At 47.4% G+C, this 14,785-nt stretch overlaps 1 protein-coding gene across 1 annotated transcript in view; it reads left to right on the top strand.

Annotated features, from left to right (window-relative positions):
* The window catches only part of PTDSS1 (phosphatidylserine synthase 1), a 71,294-nt gene extending 66,015 nt beyond the window's left edge, over nucleotides 1-5,279 (top strand). Inside the window, exon 15 of the mRNA XM_077270929.1 lies at nucleotides 2,778-5,279. Coding sequence (XP_077127044.1) covers nucleotides 2,778-2,866 — 89 coding nt within the window. The 3' untranslated portion in view covers nucleotides 2,867-5,279. The remainder of the gene's footprint in view (nucleotides 1-2,777) is intronic.
* The last annotated feature ends 9,506 nt before the right edge of the window (nucleotides 5,280-14,785 follow it).

Raw genomic sequence — 14,785 nt, 5'->3', positions numbered from 1 at the left:
TGCGGATTTTTAAAAAATGGTGTGGAAAAATCTCACACGAATCCGCAACGTGGGCACATCGCCTTAGGGTTAGAGTTGGAATTAGGGCTAGGGTTGGAAATAGGGTTAAGATTAGGCTTGTGGTTAGGGTTATGGTTAGGGGTGTGCTGGGGTTAGGGTTGTGGTTAGGGTTGGGATTAGGGTTAGGGTTGGGATTAGGATTAGGGTTGGGATTAGAGTTAGGGGTGTGTCGGGGTTAGGGGTGTGTTGGGGTTAGGGTTGTGATTAGGGTTATGGCTAGAGTTGGGATTAGAGTGTGTTGGGGTTAGAGTTGGAGTTAGAATTGAGGGGTTTCCACTGTTTAGGCACATCAGGGGTCTCCAAACGCAACATGGCGCCACCATTGATTCCAGCCAATCTTGCGTTCAAAAAGTCAAATGGTGCTCCCTCCTTTCCGAGCCCTGACGTGAGCCCAAACAGTGGTTTACCCCCACATATGGGGTACCTACATACTCAGGACAAACTGTGCAGCAACTATTGGGGTCCAATTTCTCCTGTTACCCTTGTGAAAATAAAAAATTGCTTGCTAAAACATAATTTTTGAGGAAAGAAAAATGATTTTTTATTTTCACGGCTCTGCATTATAAACTTCTGTGAAGCGCTTGGGGGTTCAAAGTGCTCACCGCACATCTAGATTAGTTCCGTGGGAGGTCTAGTTTCCAAAATGGGGTCACTTGTGGGGGGTTTCTACTGTTTAGGCACATCAGGGGCTCTGCAAACGTAACATGATGCCCGCAGGCCATTCCATCAAAGTCTGCAATACAAAGCGTCATTACTTCCCTTCTGAGCCCCGACGTGTGCCCAAACAGTGGTTCCCCCCACATATGGGGTATCAACGTACTCAGGACAAACTGGACAACAACTTTTGGGGTCCAATTTCTCCTGTTACTCTTGTGAAAATAAAAAATTGAGGGCTGAAAAATAATTTTTGAGGAAAGAAAAATGATTTTTTATTTTCACGGCTCTGCGTTATAAACTTCTGTGAAGCACTTGGGGGTGTAAAGTGGTCACCGCACATCTAGATTAGTTCCATGGGAGGTCTAGTTTCCAAAATGGGGTCACATGTGGGGGAGCTCCAATGTTTAGGCACATCAGGGACTCTCCAAATGCGACATGGTGTCCGATTGGATCCAATTTTTCATTCAAAAGTAAAATGGCGCTCCTTCCCTTCCGAGCCTTACCGTGTGCCCAAACAGTGGTTTACCCCCACATATGAGGTATCGGTGTACTCAGGAGAAATTGCCCAATAAATTTTAGGATCCATTTTATCCTGTTGCCCATGTGGAAATGAACAAATTGAGGCTAAATGAAATTTTTTTGTGAAAAAAAAAAAGTACTTTTTCATTTTTACGGATCAATTTGTGAAGCACCTGGGGGTTCAAAGTGCTCACTATGCATCTAGATCAGTTCCTTGAGGGGTCTAGTTTCCAAAATGGGGTCACTTGTGGGGGAGCTCCAATGTTTAGGCACACGGGGGCTCTCCAAACGCGACATGGTGTCCGATTGGAGCTTATTTTTCATTCAAAAGTAAAATAGCGCTCCTTCCCTTCCAAGCCCTGCCGTGCGCCCAAACAGTGGTTTACCCCCACATATGAGGTATCTGTGTACTCAGGACAAATTGTACAATAACTTTTGGGGTCCAGTTTCTCCTTTTACCCTTGGGAAAATAAAAAAAATGTTGCTAAAAGATCATTTTTGTGACTAAAAAGTTAAATGTTCATTTTTTCCTTCCATGTTGCTTCTGCTGCTGTGAAGTACCTGAAGGGTTAATAAACTTCTTGAATGTGGTTTTGAGCACCTTGAGGGCTGCAGTTTTTAGAATGGTGTCACTTTTGGGTATTTTCAGCCATATAGACCCCTCAAACTGACTTCAAATGTGAGGTGGTCCCTAAAAAAAATGGTTTTGTAAATTTTGTTGTAAAAATGAGAAATCGCTGGTCAAATTTTAACCCTTATAACTTCCTAGCAAAAAAAAATTTTGTTTCCAAAATTGTGTTGATGTAAAGTAGACATGTGGGAAATGTTATTTATTAAGTATTTTGTGTCACATAACTCTCTGGTTTAACAAAATAAAAATTCAAAATTCGAAAATTGCGAAATTTTCAAAATTTTCGCCAAATTTCCATTTTTTTCACAAATAAATGCAAAAATTATCGACCTAAATTTACCACTAACATGAAGCCCAATATGTCACGAAAAAACAGTCTTAGAACCGCTAAGATCCGTTGAAGCGTTCCTGAGTTATTACCTCATAAAGGGACACTGGTCAGAATTGCAAAAAACGGCAAGGTCATTAAGGCCAAAATAGGCTGGGTCATGAAGGGGTTAATAGGTCATTGGTGACCTTAGTTAGGGCAGTTTCAGTGGAGTGTTGTGACCGGAAGCCAGATTGTAAGCGGTTGAAGAGGGAACAAGAAGAGAGGTGGGAGGACAGGTCAAGATGGACGTGTTGTTCATATCATTAGCAAATACCTCCAGTTAGAAATGTAGTATAGTTCTTCTGATTCGCTATGTATTTTCCTCCTGTGCAGTCATTGCAGTAGCTTAGGTAATGACCATTGATATAGTGACGATTAGTTAGCTAGTTGCTAGTAGTCGTAACCATGGATACATGTGCAATGCCTTCACATGAGGAAAGAGACATAGCGAATCAGAAGAACTATACTACATTTGTAATTGGAGGTATTAAAATTATTATTATTACACCTACTACATACACTGTAATTCCTTTTTTCCAGAAGTTCCGGTGAGACACCATGAAGGCCCCACGACGTCCAGGAGAAAGAATCGCAGGGGGAAAGTCACCAATGGCGTTGGAAAGAAGTGACTGTGAGACGGAAGGCAGACTTTACTCCCGGTCCGCGGGCTGAACCTGCTGCTGATAATCACAGAGCATGAAGCAGGACGGACTGGTCATCAGCAAGACTGCGACTCCGGGGGGCTCGGGACCCCGAGTGACTGTGAATTTCCCAACCATTCACCTTTTCTTGCCATTCTGACGCTGGATCCTACCGTCCTTGTTCTGCCCTGGCAGTAGGTGTCCAGCGTGGCCGCGGCGGCCCCTCACCGTGCTGCACGGGAGACGATCCGCGCGCTCTCTGACCTGCAGACTTTTTGTGATCCGCTGCTTGTCTTTGACCTTTCTTTCTGCCTGTCGGTGGCTTCGATCGCCGCTGGCGCTCCCCTACGTTTTACCGTGTAGTGTGATCTTACCAATGATTTGCTGCTTTTTTTTTTTTTTTTAGTGTTTCTCACATGCCGGCTCTGGGACAAGTCCTGCACGATGTCCTGCTTGTCATCTACGTGAATTAAGGATTTTTTTTTCTCTTTTAGGGACCACCCAGATTCTTCTGCCATGACCCATTGTATCCAGACTGCAGACCACACCACTTCTGTACCATTACCTTATTGCATAGGAGACAAATGTAACGCACCTAAGAAGCCCCACCTGCCACATTGTTACCTCCATATTTTTAGGTGCAAAATTCTGTACTGGTTTATCTTAATCTATCTTTTATCACGATCAGAGATCTGGTCCAAAAGCTCCAATTCCCCAGTATAGACGGATCTAAAAGTTACAAGGGCACTTCCTGCAGTCACCACTAGAGGGAGCTCACTGCAAACAGTGCTGTGATCGCTTATAATAACCCCTTCCTCATTTATCAGTGTGTCGGGGTCTGGGGCTTGCTCTGATTGTTGCTTTTTAACCATTTAAATACCACTGTGAATTGCTAACAGCGGCATTTAAATGGATCGATCCCGGTAAGGGCACTTATCCCTCTTTTCCACCTATGCGGTCGAAGGGCTGCCATTGTAGCTGCCAACCTGATGAAAGTCTTTTTTTTGTTTTGTTTTTTTTTTAATTGTACACTGCATTGTTACAATATACAGTACAAACTATCACAGTTTTAAGAAAAAATATTTAAAAAAAACCACAAAAAATGTTTTTTAACTTCACTCCCTTCTGTCTGAAAAAGTAATACAATAATGTGTGTGTGTGTGTGTGTATATATATATATATATATATATATATATATATATATATATATATATATATATATATATATATATGTGTGTGTATATATATATGTGTGTGTGTATATATATATATATATATATATATATATATATATATATATATATATATATATATATATATATATACACATACATACATGCATACTTACACGGTACATCAAAATGCCAGAATTGTTGGTCGCCACATTTCCACTGAAAAACAACTTGTAGTGTCTTGTTACGCACTTAAAATGATATATATATATATATGATTAAGGAAATTAACGAAAGTTTATAAATATATTTAGACGTCTTCGTTATGTCTTAATCGTACTGACTTAAAGAAGTCTAGTCGTCACGTGACCGCCCGCTCCCAGCACCGGAGAATCCTGACCGCACTGAGAGCATTCTCAAGTCTGCAGTCTTGAACTACAAGCTTTGGACAACCCCTTTAAGCCCCAAAAAATTATATCGGAATGGTGTTTTATTTTTCACCGCACTTATATATGTTTCATACAATATATGGTAAAATGAATGGTTTCACTAAAAGCTACAATTTGACCCAAAGAAAAATAAGCCCTTGCACGACTATATCTGCGAAAAATAAAAAATCAAAATTACTGCTCTTGGCGCCAAAAATAAATAAAAAATCTACATGGGGTTAATGTGTGCAGTAAGCGCCCTCTGGTGGCAGCTGCAGGCATTTTTAGATTTCTGCAGTGGATTTGGAGCTTTAGATCAGGAAAGACATTAATAATCTGCATTAAGAAATTAATCAGAACAAATTTTCTAGCCTATCTAGATGAAAATATAATAAAAAATGGCTTTCATATCAGACTTGAAGTTCCAGTAGTTACCCAGTGTGCGGCATCTGACAGCCGAGAAGGCCGACCCTCTCCCCGTAGTATTAAGTGTTCCTATTCCCATCGGTCACCTGTATGTTTACAGCTTTCGTCTGGTTTTTCTTACATATTAATCCATTTCTGCTCGCTCAATCAATAGCGTAGTCTCCATCTTCTGAGAACAGGCTGGTGGGAGAAATTACTGATTAAGTTGCCAAAATGCTCTCCAGAAGCTGCCGGACAATCCGGGGTACTGTGCTCGTCACTGAGGGGACCGCTGATTTGGGCAGCGCTGGAGTTTGTCGCAGCTGCTGTATGTCCGCCGCCATCAGTGGTCTAAACGTGGAGGTACAGAATAAACTGTTGTGAAAAAAAAGAAAAGTGTTTCTGTCCTGTCATTCCGCAGCTTAGGCCTCGTTCAGACATTCATTTTCAGTTTTGAGGCTGATCCCAATTCTGTTTTTTACTAAATTTGCTGTTTCAGTGTTTTTCAATCATTTAGGAGTTTTTACACTTTTCCTGATAAATACATCAAATTTATACAAATTCTCAATATTGTGTTGTGTTCGTTCTGAAGACTTGTGCCCTGGATACCAGCTCATCCGGACTGATGACCGCCTCTTCTTGTATAATCAGAGCTTGGAGTTTATCACGATTTTTGGGTTTTTGTTTGTCCTCATGCGTTTTTGAGGATCACAAGTTCTCAATGGGATTGAGATCTGGGGGAGGGTGGGATTTCTGACCATGGACCCAAAAAGTCAGTTTTGTTCACTGAGCCACTTAGTTATCACTTTTGCTTTCAGTCATGATCTCCATCTTACTGGAGAAAGCATTGGTCATCACCAAATCGCTCCTGGATCGTTGGGAGAAGTTGTTCTTTGAGGAGGTTTAGATCCCATTCTTTATTCATGGCAGTGTTCTAAAGATAAATTGCGAGTGATCCCCTCCATTGATGAAAAGCCCCCACACATGAGTGTATGTAGGATAGCTGCGGAGACATCACGTGTTTCTCAACACAAGCAGTGAATAGCCAGACCTTTCCCCGGGAAGGAACAACCACGGGAAGGGCAGCATCCAATACAGGAAAACCACCTATGCCAAGCATGGTATCCATCCACAGACAGCTGTTTCGGGGTGTTTGCCCCTCATCAGTGTGGAGTAGGAATCTGGCTATTAGGAGCAGTGCCTAGTAAAAGGCTGTGAAGGAACAGATGATTGGCCTCGGGGAGACCAAAACATCCAACACCGCGGAGACACCATCACATGTTTCTCAACGCAGTGATCCAGAACACTGCCCCCATCCCTTATGGGAAATATGCAAATGCATGTAGGATAGCTGCGGAGACACCATCACGTGTTTCTCAACGCACACATGAGTGGTCTCAGGATGCTTTACTGTTGGCATGACACAGGACTCCTGGTAGGCTTCACCTTTTCTTCTCTGGACATTTTTCCAGTTGTCTCAACCAGTCTGAAGTCATCAAAGAAAATGACTTTGCATGAAGTACAGAGAATGGACTGCAGAGGATTGGGGAAAGATATTTTCTCAGAAGATGCCCCTTCAGACTGTTTGGGACATCTAGAAGAATGAATGTCCAGAATAGAAAAGGTGACCGTTACCAGAAGTCCTGTGCCTGCCAACAGTAAAGCATCCTGGGACCATGTGTGGGGGCTTCTCATCCATGGAGGGGGCTCACTCGCAATTTTACCCAAGAACACTGCCTTGAATAAAGAATGGGATCTAAACCTCCTCCAAGTGCATCTTCTCCCAATGATCCAGCAGAAAGTTGGTGACGAGCAATGTTTTTTTCCAGCATGATGGAGACCATGTCACAAAGTAAAAGTGACAACTAAGTAGCTCACTGAACAAAGCATTGACATTTTGGGTCCTTGGCCTGGAAACTCCCCAGATCTCAATCCCATCCCTCAAAAATCGAGTGGACAATCAAAAACCCGGAAATTGTGATAAACTCCAAGCACTGACGAGACAAGAACGGGCAATCATCAGTCAGGATTTGGCTAATATCCAGCTGTCAGGACGAAGAGCAGAAGTTTGGAAAAATAAAGGGACACAATGAAAATATTGAGATAGCTGGAAAAAAAAAAAGGGGGGGCGCCAGCCGAAAAGCACAGTGAGTCCACTGATAGACCCACTGTGCTGGAGATGGAGAGTGAAAGGATTGAAGCTCCATTTACTTCATAGGGGAGAAAGATTCCTATGCCCCCTTCTTCCAGGTCAGCCTCTCCACCTTGCACATAAACCAACGCCGTGCAAGTTAAACCATGTAACGGAGTGATTGCCAATCCAGCAAGAGACTCCCAGAATTAATTTAATGGATAAAAAAACTTTTACAACTTAATAACAAATAAACAAACTGGAAGAGGCTGACCTGAAAAAAGGAGGGATAGGAATCTTTCTCCCTTCTATGAAGTGAGTGGGACTTGAATCCTTCGGCTGGCGCTCCTTTTTTTGTTTCTTTTTTTTCAGCTGATTAGGATGTCCGTACCTGGTAACAGTGGGCTGATTGAGCTGTAACAAAGTTGTACACATCTATATATATATATATATATATATATAAGAGGCATCGTGATTACTCGCTAATCCCGCCCTCTGCACAGTAGCTCCGCACCTACATCGCCACACATAATCCTGTCCCCACCCCATTATTACACATAATCCCGCCCCCACCACATTACCACACACAATCCCGCCCCCACCACATCACCACACACAATCCCGCCCCCACCACATCACCACACATAATCCTGCCCCCCCCACATCACCACACATAATCCTGCCCCCACCACATTACCACATAATCCCGCCCCCCACCACATCACCACACAATCCCGCCCCCACCACATCACCACACAATCTTGCTCCCACCACATTGCCACACACAATTCCGCCCCCCCACCACATTACCACACACAATCCCGCCCCCCACATCATTACCACACATAATCCCACCACATCACCACACACAATCCCGCCCCCCACCACATCACCACACATAATCTCGCCCTCCAACACATCACCATACATAATCCCGCCCCCTCACCCCATTACCACACATAATCCCGCCCCCCCACCACATTACCACACATAATCCCGCCCCCCCACCACATTACCACACATAATCCCGCCCCCCACCACATTACCACACATAATCCCGCCCCCCACCACATTACCACACATAATCCCGCCCACCCCCCACCACATTACCACAGATAATTCCGCCCCCACCACATCACCACACACAATCCCGCCCCCCCACCACATCACCACACACAATCCCACCACATCACCACATGTAATCCCGCCCCCCACCACACACAATCCCGCCCCCCCACCACATCACACACAATCCCACCACATCACCACACGTAATCCCGCCCCCCACCACATCACACACAATCCCGCCCCCCACCACATTACCATAGATAATTCCGCCCCCCACCACATCACACATAATCCCGCCCCCCACCTCATCAACACATAATCCCACCCCCCATCTCATTACCACACATAATCCCGCCCCCACCACATTACCACACATAATCCCGCCCCCCACCACATTACCACACATAATCCCGCCCCCCACCACATTACCACACACAATCCCGCCCCCCACCACATTACCACAGATAATCCCGCCCCCCACCACATTACCACAATTATTGTTATTTACTTCATTTTAACTTAATTTACCACCTGCGTAAGCGCTATTGAATGTTGTCATTATTTACTTTAGTTTAATCACCAGCATCGTTAATTAGATAGCAATGAGCGCGCCGAGCGTTAGCTGGCTGGAAACAGCTAGTTCAATATATTTAGTGTACCGTATTTTTCAGACTATAAGACGCACCTCAAATTTTGGAGTGGAAAATAGGAAAAAAAATGTATAAGATAGGAGTCCGTCTTATAGTCTGAATTTAATGTAGCTTAGCTGGGGACCAGCAGCGGTGGAGCAGGGGCCACAGGTGGCATGGTGCCTTCCTCAGGGAGCTGACAGCGGTCAAAGTGGGGCCGTGCTGTGGGCCCTGGGTGGGAGGAGGGGGTATCCCTGTGGTGCGATGCTGCGGGCCTGGTGTCGGCGGTGAGGCACAGCAGAGTGCGTTGCGTAGTGCAGAGTTAGCCCACGGCGGCAGAAGTGTGGCGATGCTGTGGGCCCAATATCGGCTATAAGCAGAGCTCATTATTGCTTTTCTGGCGCCATCTTCCAGAAGCCATGGGCCAGCTGAAGGAGGCGTGTGCGCAGTTTGGGATCTCAGCCCAGCCTCAGCAAAATGGACACCTCCGGCGTCCCACGGTTTCGGGAAGATGGCCACTGGGAAACCAATGATGAACTCTGCTCTTCTCACCACCGACACCAGGCCCTCCACATCAACACGCTTCCTCCGCCACGACCCCACCCGGTTAGCCTGTATTCAGACTATAATATGCACCCTCCATTTTCCTCCCAAATTTTGGGGGAAAAAAGTGTCTTATGGTCCGAAAAATATGGTGTTTTGTTGGTTTTTCTTCCCCTAGTCCCTCCTCAGAAGCGCTCCTTTTCAGCCTTTTTTCTTGCGTTTTACATTGTAAATATTGAGTCTGTCCATGAACTTCATGTATTTGTCAAAAGTGTAAAAACTTATAAAAAAAAAGCTGAAAATTCAGCTTCAGAGACCAGAAACATCCGACTAAAAGATCTAAACCCTGAAGCGGAAAAACCTTTGTGAAAACCAAAATCTGTGTCTCAAACCTGTGGGCCACAACTGTATAGAAACACAGGAACTGGGACGTAAAACCCTTTTGGTGTTGTTTTTGTTTGTTTCTTTACTTTCCAACGGAAGACTATCGAGTCTGGTGACCTGAATGCGGCTTCTGAGTTTTAATAACAAGGTCTAAGCTTTAATATTCAAGCAGCAGTCATTGAAACTCATGAATTTGTCATTGGCGGCGAAAAGGTTAAACAAATGGCTATTATGAAACTCCAAGCAACCTGATATTGTTTTATTAAGGTAACTGGAAATCCAACATGTGCTGAAAGGTATTCTACAAGTATAAGAACCATCACAACAGTCCCTTAACTTTTTGGAAGATCAGTGGACATGGATGGATCTTGCCCCTAGTGGACCATCGGAGTTCACGGAGATTCGTTAGATGCCGGCTAGTATCGGTGAGCCTCGTGTAATTCTTGGGCATCTTTTAATACCCTTGACCAAGATTAGGGTTGTCCATCTCTCGGGACATTTTTTTTTTTTTTATCCAAAATACATGTATTTGGGATTAAAAAATAATTTTTGCAGTGCCCTTTAATGAATACTCGTGTCCCCTTTTGCCAGATCTTTCCCTGCGCACTTAACTTTGATGTGGTCATAAATCAGCTGCGAGGAGCTCGAAAAAGACAGATCAGGGTTACAAATTCTCCCATCGGAACAACAGATCGAGCTCACTGGCAGAGTCCCAGTTAACTCATTCTGCATTCAGCACTAGGCAGTGCAACACAGAGACTTATCGATGGCAATTGGAGCAACATTACAAAAATTATGTTTTTTTGTTAGCTAAAAATACGTGCATTTAAGTAATAAAAATAATTGCCCCCTCCAAGAGAGGAGGGGTGAGGTCATTTATTTTTCTTTATCGCTTCATTGGGGGACACAGGACAACCATGGGTGTATGCTGGTGCTGCTAGGAGGCTGACACTATGCAAAAAAAGGAAAAGGCGTAGCTCCTCCCTGGCAGTATACACCCACGGACAGGCACCTTGCACCTCAGTTTGTGCTTAGTGTCTGTAGGAGGCGGACCTGGATCTTCAGATCTGCTGCTAACCTTGAATTCCTTTACAGGTTTTGTTGTTTTTATTAACGATTTGGCTTTCTTTTTCAGATACAGCATTCAGGGATTCAGGGTGTAATCTCCCACCCTGCCTCCCCAGGAGGGCGGCTGAGCGAGCAGTGTGGTGTCGTCCGCATCGCAGCCCTCAGACCGCCGGCAGGACATTATCCCCTGTCACCCTCCCAGGTGCTCCAGGGTCTTTATGGTGACGGTCCTTGCCAAAACAGTCCCCCTCTCCTCGGAGAGGGCTGAGAGGAAGACTGTGGTCACTGGGGGTGACCCTCCCCCTTGTCTTTGGGGTCAAGGCCGTCTTCTGGACGAAGGATTCCGTATCCAGCGACCCCTCTCTCAACGGGCCCCTGGACGGTCCTCTCTCCCCACTCTACCTGTGGAACCGGACATGCAGGTACCAGCGCTTCAGCAGGCCGCTTTACCGCAGCAGTATCCTCCCACTCCCCCTGACTAGATGTCCAGCGCTCTCACCCTGACACAAAGTCCCGGCTTTTTAACTTTCATTTTCCCCGCTGCGACCGGCCACGCCCCCGATAGGCCACGCCCCTCCTTGGGTGCGCTTTTTCGGCGCTCTTTTCTTCCTCCACTCAGGATGGCCCTTACATCTCGGGCATGCCCTTCCGTTTTGGCGCAGCCCTATCAGGAGCCTTGGCTTATTCCTCACAGCATAGCTCCGCCCCTCCTTCACCGCTGGCACTTCCTGCCTCTGCAGCTCCGTGCACAGGAGACATCGTGCGTTGGGGGACACAGATAACTGCGGTGCGGTAGGATTGTGACGCTATATTGGCCCCTCCCTTGGTATTATCCATACCACTGTAGGCCCTTAGTCTTCTTTGTAGTATAGCGCTGCAGAATCTCCTTATGACCAACTCTTCGGGAGCCTTCCTTCACAAACCTACCATAACTCACTACGCCTGTGCTCGTAAGATAAAGTGGTCAGTAGGCCAATCATCGCCTCTCTGCCAGTCCTGCAGTCCTCCTGCCATGTCTACCCCGCAGGAAGCTTCTGACTCTCGGGATGGGGGCGCTCCCCCTCCCCCTGAGTGGGCCGTTGCTATCTCGCAGTCGGTCTCTGATTTTACTAAGGTGTCTCAGTCCCTGGTCCAGGCACTTGAACGTCTTCCACAGCTACCTACAGCCACCATTGCTCCGACCGTCTCCCATGGTGAGTCGGCCGCACCTGATCCTGAACCACAGGGAGACAAATCAACCAGCTGCTCTAGAAAGAGGACTCTTTCTAGCTCTTCGTCTAGTTCTCCGGGTCCCTCCGCAGTGCTCAAACTGCTCTCCCAATTCCCCTCTTTGGAGGACATTGGGTCTGATGTGGATTCCCAGTCTGGTTCGGACTCCGAATCAGATCAGACTTCTAGCATGCAGGCTGTTGTAGATAGTCTTATTTCGGCTATCTCGCAAACCCTCAAACTAAAACAAGACGAGGCTTCCCCCCAGGATTCCGCTGTCTCTTTTAAGCGGGTGAAGAGTCCCTCTCGCTCCTTTCCTACCCATGATGAGTTTGAGTCTACCCTGTCTAAACACTGGGAACATCCTGAAAAGCGTTTTTCGGGTAGAAAACATCTGGACGTGCTCTATCTCTTTAGCGCCAATTTTCTTTCTAAGTGGGCTGAGTCTCCCAAGGTCGATCCGCCGATCTCCCGTCTTTCTTCCAAGACGGTTCTCTCCTTACCGGATCGCGCGTCACTTAAGGATGCATCGGACAGACAGATTGAGGCACTGGCCAAGTCAGCTTTCGAGGCAACGGGTGCTTCCCTCTGTCCCAGCTTTGCTTCCACCTGGGTGGCTAAGGCCATCTCTGCCTGGGCCAAGATTCTCCGTCGGGGCATTTTGGCTTCGGTCTCCCCTACCGAGCTGGCTGACCTCGCAGACCAGATTAACCACGCAGGAAAATACCTTCTCAATGCCTCCCTAGATGCCGCAGCCTGTTCGGCCAGGCAAGCAGCAACATTGTCGCTATTCGCCGCATTCTTTGGCTGAAAGCATGGAATGCAAATGCTACCTGTAAAAAGTCTCTCACCAACTTAGCATTTCAAGGTTCCAGGCCTTTTGGTGCTCGTCTGGATCAAATTATCTCTGACGCGACTGGTGGCAAGAGTACCTCTCTCCCCCAGTCCAAGCCAAAACGCTTCTTTAACTCAAAGGGTCCTCGGACATTTTGTCCCTTTCGGCCGCTTGCAGCCTCAGATTCCTCATCGCAACAAGAGCGCCCCGCTACCACGGGCGAACGTAGAAAACCCTCTTACAAGCCAGCTCCCATGTGGAGGTCCAGGGCTCCACCCCCCCAGGCAGTCCGGACCTCGTTCCAACAGATACCGTTCTAAGTGACGGGTCACCCCCACCTGGGAGTCTTCCCAGGGTGGGAGGCCGGCTTCTTCTCTTCAAAGACACCTGGCTGTCAGTGATCAGCGACGCCTGGGTCAGAGAGATTATTACCTCTGGGTACAAGATCGAATTTTCTACCCTCCCGGAAAATCGCTTCTTTCTCTCTCGTCCCCCAAAACAACCGTCCCCTTTACCTGGTTTGCTCCAAGCCGTGGCGTCTCTGGTTGCCGCCGGAGTTGTAGTTCCCGTTCCTTCCGACTAACGTTTTTCCGGGTTCTACTCGAACCTTTTTGTAGTCCCAAAGAAGGACGGGTCCTCCGCCCTATCCTGGATTTGAAGCTTCTGAACCGCCACGTCCGACCTCGCCACTTCAGGATGGAATCCCTGCGGTCAGTGATCGCCGCCATGGAACCCGGGGAGTTCCTCTGCTCAGTCAACATTCAAGATGCGTACCTTCATGTCCCCATCTGTGTACGGTATCAGAGATTCCTTCGATTTGCAATCGAAGACAATCACTACCAATTCACGGCCCTTCCTTTCAGTTTAGCGTCTGCCCCCAGGGTTTTCACCAAAATCATGGCGGCGGTCATGGCCCTCCTTCGTTCCAGGGTGATTCTCGTTATCCCCTACCTGGACGATCTGTTGATCAAGGGGTCCTCTCGTTTAGACTGTGCTCAGAGTCTCCAGGTCTCTCTGGACACCCTTACCCGTCTCGGCTGGATTATCATCCGGACCAAGTCCTCCCTGATTCCGTCCCAACGACTGTCCTTCCTGAGCATGGTGTTCGACACAAACTTAGCTCGGGTCTTTCTCCCAGAGGACAAGTTCTCAGTTCTCCTCAAAGCGGTCCGTCTTCTCAAACGCCCAGCTCCCCGGTCGCTTCAGTTCTGCATGGGAGTCCTGGGGAAGATGGTGGCCTCCATGGAGGCTGTTCCCTTCGCCCAGTTACACACCCGCCCTCTCCAGCTATTCCTCCTATCCACCTGGAACATGTCTTTGGATTCCCTGGACCGCCCCGTCCACCTTCCTCTCCAGGTTCGTCAGTCCCTAACCTGGTGGATGCTGTCGTCCTCTCTCTCCTGAGAGGAAGATAATTTCTTCCCCTTCAGTGGCAGGTCATCACCACCGATGCCAGCCTACTCGGGTGGGGAGCAGTCTTCCGACATCACACGGCTCAGGGCCGTTGGACCACCCAGGAAGCTCTTCTTCCCATCAACCTTCTGGAGATCAGGGCAATCTTCCTTGCGCTAATACACTGGCAGTCTCTTCTGACGGGTCTCCCCATCCGCATCCAGTCAGACAACGCCACGGCCGTGGCGTACTTAAACCACCAGGGTGGGACTCGCAGCGGCCAAGTAATGGCAGAAGCGGCAAGGATCCTTCGGTGGGCGGAACGCCATGTTCCGGCCATATCAGCCATTCATACCCCGGGGTCGAAAACTGGGCAGCCGACTTCCTCATTCGCCAGGGTCTAGCAGCAGGCGAGTGGTCTCTCCACCCCGCAGTTTTCAACCAAATTTGCCTTCGCTGGGGTACGCCGGACGTCGACCTTATGGCGTCCTGGATGAACCACAAGGTCCCTCAGTTTGTCGCCAGATCCCGGGACCCTCTTGCCGTCGGCCATGACGCTCTGGTAATTCCATGGTCCCAGTTTCAGTTTCCCTACCTGTTCCCTCCCCTCCCCTTGATTCCAAGGGTGGTAAAGAAGATCAAG

Source organism: Ranitomeya variabilis, chromosome 6 (genome assembly GCF_051348905.1).
Source record: "Ranitomeya variabilis isolate aRanVar5 chromosome 6, aRanVar5.hap1, whole genome shotgun sequence".
NCBI classification, from domain to species: Eukaryota; Metazoa; Chordata; class Amphibia; order Anura; family Dendrobatidae; genus Ranitomeya; species Ranitomeya variabilis.
This window is presented reverse-complemented; position numbering and strand designations above follow the sequence as displayed.